General features: G+C 42.2%; 1 protein-coding gene across 6 annotated transcripts in view; it reads left to right on the plus strand.

Moving 5' to 3' along the window:
- Positions 1 to 20332, plus strand: part of RGS6 (regulator of G protein signaling 6) — a 276150-nt gene that overhangs the window by 153531 nt on the left and 102287 nt on the right. For all 6 annotated transcript variants that reach the window (XM_065683513.1, XM_065683507.1, XM_065683506.1 and 3 more), the window contains one exon: positions 14490 to 14589. In XM_065683513.1, the coding sequence (XP_065539585.1) occupies positions 14490 to 14589 (100 nt within the window). The remainder of the gene's footprint in view (positions 1 to 14489; positions 14590 to 20332) is intronic.

Consider the following 20332-nt stretch of genomic DNA (forward strand, 5'->3'; position numbering starts at 1 on the left):
GCTGTCAGGTCTTGTTTCTTTTCATGCATACTTCCTAGCACTAATACAGACCAGTTCACACTGGCACAGAAACTGAAAAGGACTTGCAGAGAGTCTTTCTTGTTTTCATTATCCTGTTATTCATAGAATCATGGAATCATAGAATAGTTAGGGTTGGAAAAGACCTCAAGATCATCTAGTTCCAATTCCCCTGCCATAGGCAGGGACACCTCACACTAAACCATCCCACCCAAGGCTTCATCCAACCTGGCCTTGAACACTGCCAGGGAGGGAGCACTCACAACCCCCCTGGGCAACCCATTCCAGTGCCTCACCACCCTAACAGGAAAGAATTTCCTCCTTATATCCAGTCTAAACTTCCCCTGTTTAAGTTTTAACCCATTACCCCTTGTCCTGTCACTACAGTCCCTGATGAAGAGTCCCTCCCCAGCATCCCTATAGGCCCCCTTCAGGTACTGGAAGGCTGCTATGAGGTCTCCATGCAGCCTTCTCTTCTCAAGGCTGAACAGCCCCAACTTCCTCAGCCTATCTTCATACAGGAGGTGCTCCAGTCCCCTGATCATCCTCGTGGTCCTCCTCTGGACTTGTTCCAGCAGTTCCATGTCCTTTTTCTGTTGAGGACACCAGAACTGCACACAATACTCCAGGTGAGGTCTCACAAGAGCAGAGTAGAGGGGCAGGATCACCTCTTTCAACCTGCTGGTCACGCTCCTTTTGATGCAGCCCAGGATACGGCTGGCTTTCTGGGCTGTGAGCGCACACTGCTGGCCATTATTCAATCATTACTAATTTTCTTTCTAATATCTTACTGGGTGGCTGAGTGAGGAACGCAGAGCTGTATCTACTGAGCTGATTGTGGGTAAAAGAGAATTCTGTTACCACCCCACCACCCTGTTTAAGTAACAGATTTATGCAGTCTGATGTTTCCTTTGTGCTTCAGACAAATGGCATTGTAAGACATGTTATAAGGGGTTAACTGTCTAATTCCTGTTGATTTTTCACCAGTGTTTTTTTGTTGTGGTTTTCTTGGTGAAGTTGTTAGCATTAAGTACCAAATTCTGCTCACTCGCTTTTGACTTACATTGAAATAATTAAAGAAGAATCTGTTGGTGCAACTTATTTCAGAGGTTTCTTAAGTTCCTCATTTAGTCACGTTTATACAGGGAATAAAATGTCACTTTTAAAGGAATGCCCTGTTTCAAAAATTGTGAGGAGAAATAGTAGAAGTTCACTCTATAACCTTTGCATTTAATTGTGTTTGTGGAAGTGTGAATAGAAAAAGCATTCAAAGATGGTGGAGTCTCAAAACAAATTTCTATTCACTCCCACACATTCATATTTGAAGTCTGATGTTTTCCTGTGTACACATGTACACATGCATGTGTTTTCATTAGCCAAGCATTTTCGCGCAGGTGAGAATGATGTGCATGTGTTTTTAGAGAAACGTTTTACTCAAGCAAGTATTCTTAGCTTTATGCAAGCTGCAGTATTCATGCATTAATAGAAGGTTCCACATTTAGTGTTTCTATGTCTTACAGAAAAAATGATGACATGTCAGAGAAAAAAAGAAATTCTTTTTTAGGTTGTGGAAAGCAAATGGTAGAAGAGTTACTGAATTGCCCTGAATAATTGCTGGAGCTTCCTGCAAAGCTTGTTACTCAAACTACCTTAAAAATATGACTAAAATTTTAGGTTCAGGAGCTGGTCACAATGAAAAGTGCTCATCAAAGTTAGGTTTTACCTTAAACATTTTTATCTGCTCTCTGCTAACAGGCTAAAAGCCAAAGCCCTTTGTAGGTCTATTATCAAGATATTTTAAAACTAACATCTAATTATGGTGCTTGACTAATGTGAGAGACAAACACTAAGTTTTTGATTGCCCGTCTGTGTCAATCTCCTGCTAATAGGCAGGGAGAAATAATATTGTAGGGTCTCAAAACCTATATAAGCAGTCAGTTCATGTGGCAACACAGAGCTCAGAGCCCAGCCATGTTATAGTCTCTACTGCTCAGTTTTACACAGGTAACCCAAGACTCTTCTCTTGCCTTGTATTTGATGGTCAAGGGCCTGCACCTTTTGGTTTTATGTACCTTTTACTGTCAGAGGTCCATCTTCATCCTGAGTGTTAGCAATCCAGGAGAAAGTAGTCATCTGCTGCAGCACTGGTTTGAGCTACTGCATTTGGTGTTCAGTCTGAATGGGCTTATGGTTACTGTACTCTTCTCCTTCCCTGGAAAAGGTTTCAGATCAAAGGCTGCTGAGCTGCTTGGCTGGTTGTGGTATGCAGAAATATGAAGACAGTAGAGCTTAAATGTGGCACCATATTTCAGTGCATATAGTGCTTATCCATTCAGAGCTGCATGTGCTGAAGTCCTTGGACAACGTACGCAAATGAGGGAGAGAGGTAGTGGGGGCTGAGGGACAGGAACTGGCAGCTGGATGAAGCAAGCCAGGATGGAGAAATGGCACAAGAGGGTCCCTAGAAGGGAAAATACTCTGTTTTTGGGTTGGTTTGTTGTTTTGATTTTATTTTAGAGTAGAACATATGGGTAAAAATATGAGAAAGCTGTAAGGAAATTTCTTTTCCTACAAGGTTTGTTCTTACCAGCAAGTATTCTGCTTTTGTTTCTAGCCATTTATAGATAGATCTATAGCTATATTACTACAGAAAGGCCACTGAAAGATGAGCTGCTGAGAACTGTGTTAGGTGTGTTTTTAGCTCTGTTTTGGAGATAGTGATGTTGCTTTGCAGTCAGACAAAGAAGCTTGGCAAATAATTTCTTAAGAAAAGAAAGTTATGGAATAGGGAGATTTTGAATCTGCCTCTGTAGTGAGTATTTCAATAATGCAGTGACTTCAGTAATGACCTTAGCTGTCGAGAAGATGATTTTATAGCAAAGTGAAAACCCCTTATATTATTTTGTTAATAATTTACCATTAAGCACTAGTGTTGAACTTGAGCACTAATATAAGATTTAACAGAATGGAAGTACAGGTCAGGCCTGCTAATAATGTGATTCATACCTAAAAGTCAAAGTCATATCTCTGAGGGTTGTGTGTTTATAAAAAGTTAAAGCAGAAAAAAAAATAAAATATTGTAAAATAGTGCTCCCATTGTGAACCCAATAAAATGTATTTTCCATTTGCACGTGGAGCTGTTTTCTGTTTTGGAATGAGGAAGGTAAATTATTTTAAAATGGTCTGTGATTTATATTGTGATATATGTGATGAAAAGTCATGTTGGTTGTTTGCTGTTGATGTGTTACTCTTTCAGTACATGAGATAGATACGTCCTATGACCAGGCACTTGATCTGTCTCTCAGATGACATTTGACAGCTAAAAATATCCACCCTTACAAGACAATTGTGTATTTAACGATTCCATCTTTCAGCATCAAGCAGTAAAAAAAAAATGTAGTGGAAAAGATGTTCTGGCTAACCATTCTTGCAGACTTACACAACTGAGATGTATGGACAAGTAATGTTCTACAAGCAAAAATATACTAGTGCAGAAACCATTGCTTTGAAAGTAAGGCAGAGTGGAAGTCAAGACCATATTGTACAACAGGTTGTTTATTCTGTAATAAGATTTAATGTTTATGGTGGTGTTACCTGTGCAAGATGTTCTTCTGTACCATGAAAACATCACTGATTGAACATGAAATCCATGAGAAAAAATTACCTGTGTCACGCAAAAGGATTATTTGCTATTTATCTTTTGGGGTTAATACTTCCTGCATTTAAAAGCAGAATTAAAAAAACCCCACACCAACAAAACAAACAAACAAAAAACCCATCTCTGTACAGATACAGATATCAAATGACAGTGATGCTTTTACTTAATGCTCTGGAGGTAGGGTGCCTGCTCATTTGATATGCTCACCTGATGAAATAGCCATCAAGCTGCAGCCACAGGATGCAGTGTCTGCTCCTTTTATTCCATTCTGTCCTTTCCCAGTGGAGCTGGCATTACAGGGCCAGAGACAGGCTTTTCTGCCGTCTGCTGGCAGGAGAGGCAGCTGAGAGCATCTTGGGTTTTCGATGGCTAACTCTGCATTGTGAGCAGTGTCTTCAGTTGTCTCTTACATAGGCCCCTGTAGAGAAGTTATCAATAAGCTACCAAAAGTAAATTAAACCCTTCTTTGTAGGAGTTCTAAATTTCATTCTACTGGTAACTCTTCCTTGCCATCCCCCAGGAATTAAGAAAAATACTGGCTATGTGTTAAGAGGCTAAGATTTGAAAACAAAGCAGGCATTAACTGGTACAAGTTTACTGCAAGTGATGTGTTCCTTGATGCATTACTAGCAGAAGAAGGAAAACTTTGTTGGAGGGAAGAAGAATTTGACACTTCTTTTTATGTGAACAAGGAAAAATCAGTATTTTTCCAAAGTGTTGTTACAAATTGTTTTTTTAAAGTATTCCTTTTAGTAACAACATTGTCAATTTACGACTAAAGGACAGAGTTAGCAGTAGAACCACTGAATAAAACACAAATTGGCGTTGAAGCAAATAACTTCATCCATGGTGAAGACTGTAATTGTGATGCAGAAGAACTTATACCTACTGTTTGATTTGCAACATTTACTTTGCCAAAGGGAAAGCACCAGTCAAGCCTAGAATAATAAATGGTAGTTATGGTGCATGAAAATGTTAATGAATCCAGTAATGATGATCAAGTTATGAGAACTGTATGTGCAATTTTTAATTCATGCCTTTAACTCATAGCTGAGTATCAGATCTGGTTTGATTTAATGCTTAGCTTCATTTTAAATTTTCTCTAATACATTCCATTTTACTGCTGATCACTGACATATGAGAAAGTGAAGCAGAGCACTGGAAAAATGTTTTTTTCAATGATTGCTAAATGAACAAGCCTTATCACCTCACCAAAAAAATGGCATCTCTATGTTGCAGAGTGTTTAGGTCTGGTGGGTGGACAGACCAGCCCTGCCTGTCACCGCCTTTTGTCCAGAACTCTTTCCCAGTGCTAATACAGAAAGTCTTCCAGAGCTAAACACTTCAGTTTTGTCTCTTTGTGGACTAAACCAATCTTTAGCTTCCAGCGTTGATGATCTTGTGCATTTTTGTGGTTATAAAATCGTAATTTTTTAATATATGCATTTAAAAGGTATTAAAAAGCAATATGGAAAAAAAGACAAAGTTTGCAGAGGTGTATATATATCTATATAAAAAGAATCCAAATTTCCATTCTTTCACTTGACAGCAAACAAATCTCAAAGTATTTTGCTTCCCTCTATTCTGAAATTCAAAAGAAAATTACATTTCCTTTTGCAGTGGTGCCTTTAAATCCTGGGTGGAAAACTTAGGGATTTTTCCATGTCTTTGCTTCTGCATTTTTTTAAAGTTTTTTTTGTTTGTTTTTATGTGGTTAAAAAGTAAAAAAAAAAATGCAAGGTGACACTATGACATAGAGAGGGAGAGAAACAAAATACAACCTTTTCATGGTGATCAACAGGGTTTCTTCTGTTTCCTCTCTTTCCAGTAACTTATAAACTGCCCTGCTTTGCATTAACTTCACAGTATTAGGAGGGTGAGGGTGGATGTATCTAATCTTTATTGTGGTATGGCACTTTTCAGTGCAAAGAGTTAAATGATGCATGAAATGACCTGTCACACTGTATTATGTGCCACAGTATTATATGCACAGAGGACTGCTTAAAAAAAGGCAAAAATTCCCAGTTCCTGAAGGTCCACCTCTCTGTTGTTTTGCAGAGGAACATTTGTTGTGTGTGTACACACATTTCTACATAATTTATTTTAGCTGAGCCGCAGGAGCCCATCAACTACTAAAATAGAAGGCATGTGCTGGAGAGCTTCTCTCATCCATTCATTAGGGAAGATAACGGTGGAGATTTGGTTCATGTGATACAGCTTTCTGGCAGGGAACAGCAAAACCAAACTTTTTTGCATCTTGCTGGAAATAACTTATGAACTGTCCGGGAAGCTAGGGACCAGGTTAGGAAGGCTAAGGCCCAGTTAGAATTAAACCTAGCCAGGGATGTTAAGGATAACAGGAAGGGATTCTACAGGTACGTAGCAAACAAAAAACAGACTAGGGACAAAATAGGCCCCCTGAGGAAGCTTTTGGGAGAACTGGCTACACAGGTTTTGGAGAAGGCTGAGGTTCTGAATGACTTCTTTGCCTCGGTCTTCACTGGCAAAGGCTCTGACTGCACCACCCAGTTCATAGAAGGTAGATGCAGGGACTGTGAGAATGAAGACCTTGGGCCCACTGTAGGAGAGGATCTGGTTCGAGACCATCTTAAAAATCTGAACGTGCACAAGTCCGTGGGACCTGATGGAATCCATCCGCGGGTCCTGAAGGAGCTGGCGAATGAAGTTGCTAAGCCACTGGCCATCGTATTTGAAAAATCATGGCAGTCAGGTGAAGTTCCCGACGACTGGAAAAAGGGAAATATAACCCCCATTTTCAAGAAGGGGAAAATGGATGACCCAGGGAATTACAGACCAGTCAGTCTCACCTCTGTGCCTGGCAAAATCTTGGAGCACATTCTCCTGGAAGGCATGCTAAGGCACATGAAAAACAACAAGGTGCTTGGTGACAGCCAGCATGGCTTCACTAAGGGGAAATCCTGCCTGACCAATTTGGTGGCCTTCTATGATGGGGCTACAGAACTGATGGACAGGGGTAGAGCAGTTGATGTCATCTACCTGGACTTGTGAAAAGCGTTTGACACTCTCCCACACAACATCCTTCTCTCTAAATTGGAGAGATATCAATTTGATGGATGGACCACTCGGTGGATAAAGAACTGGCTGGATGGCTGCACACAAAGAGTTGTGGTCAATGGCTCAATGTCCGGCTGGAGACTGGTAACGAGTGGTGTCCCTCAGGGATCGGTGTTGGGACCGGTCTCGTTTAACATCTTCATCGCTGACATGGACAGTGGGATTGAGTGCGCCCTCAGCAAGTTTGCCGATGACACCAAGCTGTGTGGTCCGGTTGATACGCTGGAGGGAAAGGATGCTATCCAGAGGGACCTTGACACGCTTGTAAGGTGGGCTGATGCCAACCTTATGAAGTTCAACCATGACAAGTGCAAGGTCCTGCACCTGGGTAGGGGCAATCCCAGGCACAGCTACAGGTTGGGCAGAGAAGAGATTCAGAGCAGCCCTGCAGAAAAGGACTTGGGGGTGCTGGTCGATGAGAAAATGAACATCAGCCGGCAGTGTGCGCTCGCAGCCCAGAAAGCCAACCGTATCCTGGGCTGCATCAAAAGGAGCGTGACCAGCAGGTCGAAAGAGGTGATCCTGCCCCTCTACTCTGCTCTTGTGAGACCTCACCTGGAGTATTGTGTGCAGTTCTGGTGTCCTCAACATAAAAAGGACATGGAACTGCTGGAACAAGTCCAGAGGAGGGCCACGAGGATGATCAGGGGACTGGAGCACCTCCCCTATGAAGATAGGCTGAGAAAGTTGGGGCTGTTCAGCCTGGAGAGGAGAAGGCTGCGTGAAGACCTCATAGCAGCCTTCCAGTACCTGAAGGGGGCCTATAGGGATGCTGAGGAGGGACTCTTCGTCAGGGACTGTAGTGACAGGACAAGGGGTAATGGGTTAAAACTTAAACAGGGGAAGTTTAGATTGGATATAAGGAGGAAATTCTTTCCTGTTAGGGTGGTGAGACACTGGAATCGGTTGCCCAGGGAGGTTGTGAGTGCTCCATCCCTAGCAGTGTTCAAGGCCAGGTTGGATGAAGCCTTGGGTGGGATGGTTTAGTGTGAGGTGTCCCTGCCTATGGCAGGGGGGTTGGAACTAGATGATCTTGAGGTCTTTTCCAACCCTGACTATTCTATGATTCTATGATTGGCTCTGAGAGCCTTCATTACTGCAGGAGAAGTTAGGCACGTGTTTATGAAGCTTCGCAATTATGGTACTCTGCATTTACTACTAATTCATAATATTCTCAAGTTTGCACTACGTAGTATCATCTAATTTTGCCTGCAGTTGGTAGTCCTTTGTTGGAGCTCAGACTGAAACAAGAAGTCTACACTGTAAAAGTCTTAAGATTCATATGTCCTCCTTTTCACTGCAGATCCCTTCTGCTCTTTCACAAGGGTATGTGCACAAATCTCCCCTCAAGCACTTGGGCCTAAGTCCAAGTGCAGATTTAGGCTTTCTAATTTTAAATGGAAAATAATTACTTTAAATGGGACTTTTTCTGTTTTCTTCTTCTTTATGCAGAACATGTTCAGGAATGCAGCAGATACCCTTAGTGACCCACGGAAGTCTGGATTTTTTCTGTCTGGAAGTGCCTTATATTTGATGATTCAGATGAAAGTGAACTTTCTCTGGAAGTACTGTCTTTATCAAACCACAGTTCAGTGTCACAGGGGAGAGTGAGGTGCTGCTTTCCCACACCAGGTCATGCAAAGACCACCACAGGCTAAGATTCCTGATTACTTCATGCAGACTGGTGTAATACTAAAACTCTTATGTGCTACTTCTAATCAGGCTTCAAAAGCTGACCTATTATCATGGAGGATTTGAGGAAATTGGAAACCCAGCCCAGTGTTGGATGACTTAAGATTTGTGGAGCTTTGTCAGTTGTTCTAGCCCAAAAGCAGGTTACAGCATAATTGTCTTGCATGAGAAAGATTAGCTGACTAGAATTCAAAGCGAAATTGGGAGTGTGGGAGCTAACCCCCAAAAGGCACTCACCAAATCAAAGCTGCTAAGCTAAATTCTTACTTTTGGCACCTGCCAATACAAGTAGTTTGTGTAATGTTATTTCAAACAGCAGCTGGGACACAGCTTTGCTCCTGGGCATTCCTGAGGCTGGGTTCACCCTAGTACCCTGACTGTGGTGGGAGCAGCAAGCTGCCAAAAAGTGCATGCCCACATGGCAACAGGCATAGAAAGGAGCTCTGGCACATCTCATACAGTTTATTCCTTTTGCAATGGTCGCTGGGCAGGTTGCAGTAGACGTGTCTGCTCCACTCCTCATTCATCACTGTATGAGCAGTCTGGAGACCTTTGGAGTTTTACATTCAGTGCAGTGATGCAACAGAAAAGAAAATCTCTGCTGTTTCCATGGCAACTTGTGCATCGGGCCCTGGCTGGAGCAAGGCAGCAGGATGCTGCCAGTCCCACAGTCAGTGACTTTAGTAAAAGCTTGTCAAAAGAAAGCACACGCTCTCATGCTTCTCCCAAGCCCCTCTTGGTTATTCACATAAGGGACTGTAATGAATACATTACGTAAGTGCAGCTCTAGATTTCCTATTATAACTTCATGTTTCAACCCATGATGCTTCTTTGTTTTGATTCGGCCTTCTATCTGCAATACTAATTGCAAAGCACTTCAGGATTATCCATTCAAATCTTGATGAGGATGGCGTGGTCAGGAGTTAGTACTAAGTGACTGGTGGCCTGTATGAAATGGTCTGAGAGGCACAGTTCTGTCACTAGCTTACAGATGCCAACAGCCCAGATACTGTCAGCACCAGTGACTTCCTCAGCAGCACTGTTTAGGGGAGAGGGAAAGAATTTCTTCCTTTCTTCCCCCCAAAGTGGTTCCTTCAATTCAGATTACACAATGAGAAACTGTTTATAGATGATTCCATCCCAGATTTCCTGGCTGAATCAATCTGTGTGCTGATTTGCATGTGTGTTTGCCTACTTCATAAATTGCATAAAACCCACCTCTATTCAATACACATTGTATATCAGTAACGCCATATCTTCTTACACCAAAATATGGCTTGCATCACACCTCAGTGGTAATTCTATGGGCATTTGGTTTCAGTTGAAGCGCTTTATTTAAAATTCACATCATCTTCCCTGGATATACTTTCCTACACTTGTAGCTTAATACTTCTGCTACGGAGCAAAGTAAACATTTGGTCTAATTTGCAGCTAACCTAAGAAGGATTCTAATTAGAGCAGCCATGCTCTAAATGGTACAAGATCTCTGAAGCTGATTGCATGCATATATGTGACATCTTTACCATAACTATAGAAAGCACGAGCAAAAAAATTCATTCTTCTGCTCACAAGAAACCTCTGTGATGCTGTAAAATGCAGCAGAGTTCCAACCATTTGCGACTTCAATTACAGTTGCACAATCAGTAAATAAGAGTTCACTTTTAGTGTTTTACACAGCTTTCTAACATGCGCAAATAGCTTCCTCTTAAGCAATTATAGCTTATGTAGAATTTGAGCTCTTTGGGAGTTGTCTGTTGAAATGTTTTTAATGAAAATTTGAGTTTTCATAACATTGACGCACTGATGTCTTTTACTTCTGACTGTTGACATTGACAGGCTAAAAAGCTTCATTTTTGGGAAGGGAGAAAATTGCATTAGTTGAGCTTATTTGGAGAATCTCTGTTTGCTGAATTAATTTGCTAAGCTTTGTTTTTCTGCTGAATATTAAAACCTATTTTCCAACTGTGCATATACTGCCTGAGGGGAGTAACTCCCACTCTCATTTTCCATGACTACATTTTCTTATAACACAGCCTCGGCCTGAGTGAGGGGGGCTGCACAGAGCTGATACTGTAGGCTGTGCTAGGGGAAGCATAGTCTGGTTAAAAAGCTGCTGCCTTGTACTCCCCAGACTCTGGTGTTGCACCTCAGCAGCTGAATGAGAAATTTCACCGTTTTTTCCTAAGCATTGTTTTGCTTAATTCAATTGATGTGGTGAAACCTGTCTCTCCAAGTGATGACTTGCTGAGTAGCTAGAGCTTCACAAAGGGAGTATCTAGATTAGCAGCAGTATGCAAACAATTGTGAGTGCCTTGGTAGTTGTGCCTTCACTCCTACCCTCCTATTCACAACAGAGATATAAAAATATCTCTAAAGCATGTTACCGGTTTCATGGTGACATTATTAGCTCTGTTTCACCCTCCCACTAAACATCTGAAGAACATAATTGTTGTTTTCTTTCTACCCTGAAACACACTTAAGCATGAGGAAGCTGTGTGGTATACTCTGCCTTTATCTGAAATAAGCTCTGAAATTTAAAGCAGCGCAGATAAAAGCTCCATCGGGAAGAGGACAAGTTCCATCGGTGTCCCTGCCCTCATCCGCTGTTGGGAGTTACTCATGTGGGAAGCAGCCAAATGGCCCTGCCAGCTGATGCATCAGTGCTTTGCCGTGATTTGTTTTTGTTGCTGCTGTTGTGATTGTGAAGGGTTGTCAAAGACAGGGAGCGTATCTTCTGCAGTTGTGTAACATCCACTGTCCAAGGCACTCCAAGTCCCTCTCTGACACCTTTAAATTAAGTTTCACTGCCCCTGTGTGATTTGGTATTATCTCAATTATAGAGGAGGGGAGACTTGGACAGAGACAGATGAAACTGTTTGCTGAAGGTCACACAGCAATTCTCTGGCGGTGCTGCTCCGCTGCTCTCCAGCGCTGCTTCAGAAGCAAGGTTGTTCTTTCTCCCTTGAGGGTGCTGAAGGGAGGTGTATTAGCCCTTTTTTTCCCAGCCTTCTCTTTCTGAGTTTATCAGAGTGAAATTTTCTGGTCTAGTGAAGCGAATTGGCTTCAGACATCTTGTCAAATTAACCTTCCTTGTCTGCGTGTCCGTGGGGCTGTGTGGCGGAAATCAGCAGGTAGAGCCATAGGCATGCTGGTAGCATCAGAGAGCTTTGTCAGGGGTGCTTATGGGACCTGCAGGGATTGGCAAGGTGAGAAATGGTCTATTTTAGACTTGTATTTCAGTCAAGTATAAGATAAAATTTATATGTAATTATTGCCCTCATGCTAGCTGAAAACAGACTGATCCATGTACCATCCAGCTCCACCAATGTTCATGAGTGCTCTCATCTGGGGTGAAGAGGATGCTTGGCATCACACAGAGCTGTTTATACAACCTTATATGTTTAATGTTGACATTGATGAGTGATGCTCAGAGACTCTCCAGCCACAGGTTAGCTGCTGACAGGAATGCCCAAGTGTAGGGTACCTCCTACAAATAATCAGGCAGGAACCTGGTGCATACTTGATGCCTTCACCTTCCACAGGCCAGTAAAAATAATGATAATGGAAAAGAATGTCTAGTGAATACCAGCAAATCCCATACATGTGTTAAAACCCTGACACATTCTGTGTAACTGTATGTTGGTAAACTCTCATAAACTACCTGCTGTAGGGTTCTTTCTCCATTGATAACATAGCCCTGAAGCCAAAAGCCCTTTACCCCACTTTCAATGTACTGAAATGTGAAATCAAATCATTCTGGACAAATGCAGGGAGTACAGCTGTCAGCAACTAGTCAGGAGGAAAGGCAGATCTAGTTTGTTAGGCATACATTACACTGTGTAGCTAACAGTGACAGCAGATACATAAATTGCTTTGGCTTTCTCAGGGACATATTGACCCAGAATCTACAGAGAGGGAAGAGTAACAGTTCCCTTTACTGATGCAAAATAAGACCAGATTGAAATAGCAGTGACTGCCATAAAAAAACAACATTTTGTGTTTTTACTATGACTCCTGTTGGGCAGAAGTTAGTTCATCAAAGCTCGCTTATTTGGAAGTGAGAAAATATGAGGAATGCTTAGTTTTATTAATTCCTGACTCCTAGCGTGATGAAATGAACTATCCAAGGACTCTTATTCCCTGCCTGCTAGATAGGGAAACCTAAAGGATATTTAATAAAATATGCAGAAAGTGAAGGGTGAATCATTTGCAGTGAAGTGTCTAACTCTTTAAAGTTAAGATGAAAAGCTTTGATGAAAGTGACCTTTGTACTTGATGTTCCCTCTTTACTTTTCTCAACACTTGAAGCTCTAATAATCACTTTTTTCAGCTTTGTCACTGTATTACTTATGTCACGAAACATTTCCATACCAGAAATTTGGGTGGTAATATCTGCAAACATTGGGTGGAAGCAGAACACAAAGGCTGGTAGAAAGGGTCAGATCTTCTCTTTTTAGTGGACTGATCAGCAAATAACCTTGCATAAGGTTCAGGTAAAGAGGAAGATGTGGTATTAATTTTCATAGTGTTTGGGTTGTAGGAAAAGTGGAATTATTCTTATCACAAGTTAAGTGTAGGTACCCAGCTCTCATGTAATTTATTGAATATCTCAGGATATTTTCATCTTTGTGACTTCATTCCTACTGAGAATTTGTTCAGGGCATGTGTTAGCTTAAAAATAACATGTAAACAAGGTGCGAGCAGATCAGCTAAGTGATAGCCTGAGGTTAAAAACACAGTGATCAAATTCAGTGTCTGCAGTTGGCAGAGAGATTGCCTAACCAACCTTGGGAAGGCTTGAAATTAAACTTGGTTTGAAATGTAGGTGTTAAGTTTGTGGAAAAACTCACTTGCACATCTCTAAACAAAGCTGACTTTCCAGATTTGAAGAGAGCTCATTAAGCTCTCAGGCTGCCTTTACAAGAGAGAGGGGCTGTGCTCTCACCGCATAATCTTTCTTGCTGAGGTTGTGTTTTGTAGGATATGTGAGGAAAAAATCTTCATCTAAAATCAGAGCTGTACTCCCTGTCTGGCTGCCATTGGCCTCTGCTCCCTGTCACTAGCAGTGGGCAGGGCTGTACTGTCAACTGCACAAGCTAACAGAGTCAACAGCTCTGCGTTTATTTTTGTTGGGCTTTTGAGACCTTACTAACTTGAAGGAAGTTTTTGGAGATACCAGATTTCTTACGTTCAGCTGTGCTTATGCTCAGCTATTTGTTCTCCCTGGTTTTGCCTTCAAGCAAATGCAGGGGGAGTAGCCTCAAAAGGAGCAAAAATCCCTTCCCATTTTAGAGTAAATGGAAGGAGGATTAAGCTCCTTCCCCCAGTAATCAGATCATCTGATTGCTATGGCTTTTGAAGATGATTGTATGTTTTTCTGTATCTGATGGATTGTGCGTGTGCATGTGAAGTAAAAGTTAACTTGACTGTGAAAATGTAACTAGATCTTCTCTATGACAGTTTTGCCTTTGGTTGTTTACTTTGTATGATGACCACAGATCATACATCCAAGCCTACAGCGTGAGGCAGTGGCAATCATTCTGAAGTTGTCCCGTCTTATGCTATTCTCAAGCGATAGGCTGTTGGTAACTGTCTGTGACCCTTTGGAAAATGGAAGGACTCCAAAGGTCACAGCACCAAGGATTCAAATGAATGTGGGATAAGAGGGGGGAAGTGGACTGGATGCGAAGCTCCTTAAGCTGGTTGCAGTATAGTCTAACCCAATTCACATGTGGACCAAACAACACCTTTCTGTCACCCCAAGCAGCAAAAAAAATCACAAGTACAATTGGATTGTCAGTTTCCAACTGACATTTTCCAAGCTTGTCTATGTTGTCTTGTGGTTTCTGGTCTCAGGGTTTAAATGTAGGAGGCAATAGCTGTGTCTCTAGGTCTGTGTATGTTCAGTAATACGCATGGTATATTTGAAGCCCATCGTACCAGCAGGGCTCCAAAGCATTCATAGTATATAAGTATCACAGTCACCATTTTGCATAAAACATTAAGTCTTCCTTCCTTTTGACAGATTGAAGACATCATTACGAGAATGCAGGATGACAAAACAGGTGGAGTTCCCATCCGCACTGTCAAGAGCTTTCTGTCCAAAATCCCCAGCGTCGTCACCGGTAAGGACCCTGGGTAGCAACAAAGAGAGCTCAAGCTGGTACTTGCTGGCTCTAAGCAAACTACTAAAGCCACAAAAACACAAAAAAGAATAAAAGAAAAAAAATGCCCCTCTCTGCTTATTTTCCTGCTTGTCACTGTTACAGGGTGCAGTATTGAACCAAGATTTCTTAATTCTGTTTAAGCAAGCAAGCATTTATATTTTAGGGGTGCTTTACTGAAAAATGTTACGTTGCTTTTGTGGCTATCACAGTATCACCGGTCAGAGGAATTCGCTATTACAGGGATAGGACAATATCAGAGAAGAGAAAGAAAGAATATCATACCCAGATATTCTTAATGGACTTCAAGTACAGGTAGAGGAATTTTAGGCATGCGTGCTGCTTTATTAAAGCTGCATGTACAAAAGTGCAGATGGTGCAGAAACTGTGAGTCAGACTATAAAACTGTTCCAACGTGTTTCCAGGCAGAATATCATCCAGTGCAATAAAGAACTCTGCCATTCATAAATGAGTTTATTCAGGGTGATGTAAATTGCTTGGAGGATTTGTACTTTAGTTTCTGGCACCTGTTTTCACTAATCTAATACTACTGTTCACTACGGTAGCACAAAACTACTGGTTTCCCTCTCCTTACCAGTAGGCTGTTGTCCCGTATGAGATATCTTGTGGTATCTAATTTATGATGGTGTGTATCTCTGTAAATATGACTTTTTTTGTCCTGCAGAGTCTCTTTCCAAATCAGAGAAGATCCACACATTGAGCCTGCTTTCGGAAGTTTCCCCTCCTATTTGAAAAGTGAAAGGCTTTGTTCTCTGTGACTGTGACTTTGTGGCAGTAAAATTCAGGTTATCACTAAAAATGCAGAAGTTGTGTTGCTGCATATAAATAGCACATCAGTAACTGAGAGAAGACTGACAGTTCAAAGTTCTTGCTCTTGGGGCCTTTATACTGTTGTAAAATAATTGAGCAATATCCTTTGTCAATGGGGATTCTGTCAGTGCAGCTGGTATCAAGCCACTGTTCCCTGCAGTGGAGCATATCTGAGCTGACTCACTTCAAAAATACCTTTACAGTGAAAATGGTTGTATTGGGCAGAGTTTGAGTGATTCAGGAGTGTGAATTGATACCCTTGCATCAGAAAAAATGTCCAACTTAAGCTACAAGAAGGGAATAAAAATCTACAGCATTCTTGGGGATAGGCAGGGAATATGGAAATTGAAATGAAGTTTCTACTTAACTGAGGTTTAGTACAGTTAATCCATTTTATTGAGCAACAGGCTCTTCTGTCAAAAATTGATGTGACTGGTGACTCAGTGTAACTGGCAGTTGCAGGATTAGGATTTTACAGTGTAAAAGACACATGAATCTAGACTGAGGTGTGAAAATTGTGTTACTAAATTGCAGGTTATGGCTGGATCAGGTATGAGCTAACTGTTCTTAAAGGTTCCTGGGGAAAAATAACCATTTATCTGATTTTAAAACTCATTCTATAAACTCAAGTCTGCAATACACAGGCTGGATATTTTAAGGTTAACTCCTCTAAACCAGGTTTCTGATATTCCTGTTAATATTCATGGCGTTTATTAAGCAGTTGATCTAGTCACCACTCGTTACTCAAAAGAAAAAAGAAACAGGTGACTTCACAGCATCTTTAAACAGATTATACTTATCCCTGGGTAGCACTCTGGTTGGCAGCTCCCTGGTGTGATGGAAACTGCCCCCTTGCACTCTGCTGTTCTGGAACAGCAGCTGCTGTTGCATCATCTTTAAATGGCTGGTTTATACAGCACAGGAAACAGTAAAAAGATGAAGATAAAATAAGAACAAAACCTCCCTTCAAAGCTCACAGAAAATTCTCAGATTTGGAAGGGAACAAGCTTGGTATCATACCCTTCAGGTGATTTGGAGGCAGCTCCCTTGTGATGCACCAGGCAGCAAATAAAGCCTCTGAGTTTGAGAAGTATGAGAAAATAATGGGTCAGCTGAGAGCCCAGAGCTTTTTCCATTTCTCATTTCTCCTTTCAGATGCATAGATGTCGTGGTTTAAACCCAACCACAAACCTCGTCCACTCACTCTCCCCACTTCTTGCCCTCCCCCTGCTCCTGGAGGGACGGAGAGGAGAATCGAAAAGAATGCAACTCGCACGGGTTGAGATAAGAACAGTTTAGTAAGTAAGGTATCACACAAATCACTGCTGCTACCACCAATAATAATAATGATAAAGGAAATAACAAGAGGAAAGAATACAACACCTCAACACCAGCCCACCGATAACTCGCCCCACTCCCCCCAGCCGAGCACCGACCGATACCTCGTCCAACCCTGCAGTCCCTCTACCCCTTCCGGGTCACTCCAAGTTACATCCTGGGCATGACGTGCTGTGGTATGGAATACCTCTTTGGCTAACTTGGGTCAGGTGTCCTGTCTCTGCTTCCTCCCGGCCTACCATCCTCCCTGGCAGAGCATGAGGCTCAGAAAGTCCTTGGCCAGACCAAACATTCGAGCAGCAACTGAAAACATCGGCGTTATCACCACTGTTCCAAGGCCAAAAGATCAAAACACAGCACTGTACTAGCTCCTAAGAAGGAGAAAAATGACTGCTGCTGCTCAACCCAGGACAATAGATTAGCCTATTTGTATACCAAAACCAAAAGAAATTTATATAATATTTCAGTACTTGCAATAAATGGGTCAAGAGCTGGAGCATTTGAAGAGGCAGAAGCACCTATGTTTAGGCAGAAGCTGAGGACACTGGGTTTGTTAAGTATGGAGGAGGGAAAGCTGAAAAGAATGAAAGGATATGGAGAAAGCACAGTCAGAGCCTTTCTCGGGAGTGCATGGTGGAAGCATAAAAGACAATGTACACAAGCTGCAGGAAAAGAAATCCCAACTAGTCTAGGAAGAAAGTTGTTTATAGTCAGAGCAGCTGAGCATGGGCCCAATGGCCTGGAGAGGCTGTGGAACCAGCATCTGGCGCTGTTCAGAAAGCCTTGAACCCAGCTGAACTGAGCAATCTGACCTAACTGTGCAGTTAACCTTGTTTTGGACTGAGGTTAGACTAGATGACGTCCAGAGAATCCTTCCAACTTGAATTATTCTTAGGATCATTGGATATTCAATTTTGGTGCTCATCTAATTCCACTCAGAATCATGAACAAAAGATAAGAGATCGTATTCTTCAGAAACTTTGGATGCCTCCTTGCAAAGAGATTGATTTCTAGACTCTGGCATTCTCAAAGAGTTTTCTACCTGAAAAATGGAACAGCAACACTGAGATGTGATTTACTTGGCAGGCTCGCAGTGACTGTGATTAACAGGGGTTTATTTTTGCCTGACACTTCTATTGTAATTGCTTCTCACACAGGAGAAATATAAAACCTTAAGAAAAAGAAACATTACAGCAGCACCTTGGCGCTCTAAACAGGCGGCTCTGTTTATAGTACAGCAAAGTGGGTGTTTGATTTAAAGTTTGAATACCAGGGAAAGAACCACTCATCTGGTTTGCTTTCATCTCTCCTGATGCCTAAGGTGTGAATGAGGCATTGAGTAACACAAGGAAAGGAGCCTCCAGGAGTCACCATTAATGGTCCTCTCCTGACAAGAGGAATTGGGGAAAAAGATGAAAAAAACCTTTTTGAATGTATGATGAGTCCATGTAGGGATGCTGTGCCAAAGGCACATTTTAATCTGCATTAGAAGTAGATTGTGTATCCTCTTCCCTGGTTTTGACTCAAAGTCAGTCAGGCAAAGGAGGGCACAGCTCCCTATTATCTTCTTGGTTAAGTCTCCAGTTTTATGGACAATCCACAGAGAATAAAAGTAAGATGAAACCAGCCTGCATGACATCTGTGTGCTTTTATCTGACATTTTCCAATGGTAAGTTTAGAGTATGGAATGAAAAACTGACTGAGGGCAGGTACTGAGTAGTGTTGTGATCTATGTCCAGCTTGGGCTGTCAGCCAGTATATGTGATGTCAGTTGCTGCAATAAATGGGGTTGCACTTCTGATGAGAAAACAATTTCCTCAGTAATTACACTGTTTCTGTAAATGAATCAACAATTTTCTATTTTTCCCAGTCATCAGACTGTTTAAGAACATCTCATTGCACTAACAAGCAACATAACTGGCTTTCTAATCATCTCTTTGATTTCCACACAATTGCAACTTAAAATTAACCTCTTGCTTGGTTGGAGGACGAAATGTGTATTCTTTCTCTTCCCACTAATTCAGACTTGACCTTATACAACATTGCCAAAACAAGTCAGCAAGAAGTCAGTGCTGCAACAGCTGGGCTTTCCAGTGCAAAAAGCCTCCTTTATGCTTCCCAGTCTGCCCCCAAACTCATTCCAAGTTTATCCTTGTACTCTGTTGAGTTGATACCCCTCTTTCCAGCAGCAGTCCCCTAGCTGGGATTTCAGTCATGCTCTTAACGCTTACCCCAGCACTCACTTGTCTTCTTGCTCTCCTCCTCAAGCTGCTTGTGTGGCTGTGCTGGATAGATGAGTGATGTCCCCACTGTACTGCCTTGCGTTAAGTGCTGCCATGCAAGCTTTGTGCACACAGCCCTGCCAATGCATTTCACTCCTGACCTGCCATGTCTGTCTTATTTAAGTCCTGGACCACTCTGAGCTGAAAGTACCAGTATTACTGAAATATGCCAGATGGCCTGTCATTACTTGAGACTCATGATCTAAACCAAGCTTAAACTGCCATGTGTCTCTGCCTGAAGAAGCCAGCATGTGTCTTGGCAAATGCCTATGGCATTGTCCCAGAACACATCAGAATGTCACTCAAAGAAGATGCTGGAGTTTGGAAATCCCATAGAGTTGGGAAAGGGAGACTTCATTATTGATAGTGTTCCCTGGAGGCATAGTTCAGGACAAAATATAGGCTGAGAAAGTTTGGGCTTAGGCTGAGAAAGTTGGGGCTGTTCAGCCTGGAGAAGAGGAGGCTGCGTGGAGACCTCATAGCAGCCTTCCAGTATCTGAAGGGGGCCTATAGGGATGCTGAGGAGGGACTCTTCGTCAGGGACTGTAGTGACAGGACAAGGGGTAATGGGTTCAAACTTAAACAGGGGAAGTTTACATTGGATATAAGGAGGAAATTCTTTCCTGTTAGGGTGGTGAGGCACTGGAATGGGTTGCCCAGGGAGGTTGTGAATGCTCCATCCTTGGCAGTGTTCAAGGCCAGGTTGGGTGAAGCCTTGGGTGAGATGGTTTAGTGTGAGGTGTCCCTGTCCATGGCAGGGGGGTTGGAACTAGATGATCTTGAGGTCCTTTCCAGCCCTAACTATTCTATGATTCTATGATTCTAAAATTTCTGCTAGAGGATTTCATACAACCATTGCAAAATGAGCTCCTGTGGTGCTACTCTGAGGGTATTTGTTGCCTTTTCCCTTCAAAGGAGCTCAAACACATCTCATCTAGACACAGCAGCCAAAAGCACAAGAGAGAAGAGTGAGTTCCTCGCATCCAGGGTTTGAAAGGTCCCTGTTCAGAGGAACTGTACAAAGAAAGAGGTCATGATATGGGGAGCAGCACCAGCACTGGCAATGCTGACAAGAGCCAGCACCTATCATCTAGCAGGGCCCTGAGAGCAAGCTGTGAGGCTGAGCGCTTTGCCACAATGTTCGCTTTTATTAATGCTTTTGCAGGGGTAGAACTTGCCTTGCTGCCTTACAGGAACTACTTTCACTGGGTCCAAGAAACTCCATAAGCTGGCTGCAAATGGATTTGGGCACC

The sequence above is a fragment of the Lathamus discolor genome, chromosome 6, assembly GCF_037157495.1.
Source record: "Lathamus discolor isolate bLatDis1 chromosome 6, bLatDis1.hap1, whole genome shotgun sequence".
NCBI lineage: Eukaryota > Metazoa > Chordata > Aves > Psittaciformes > Psittacidae > Lathamus > Lathamus discolor.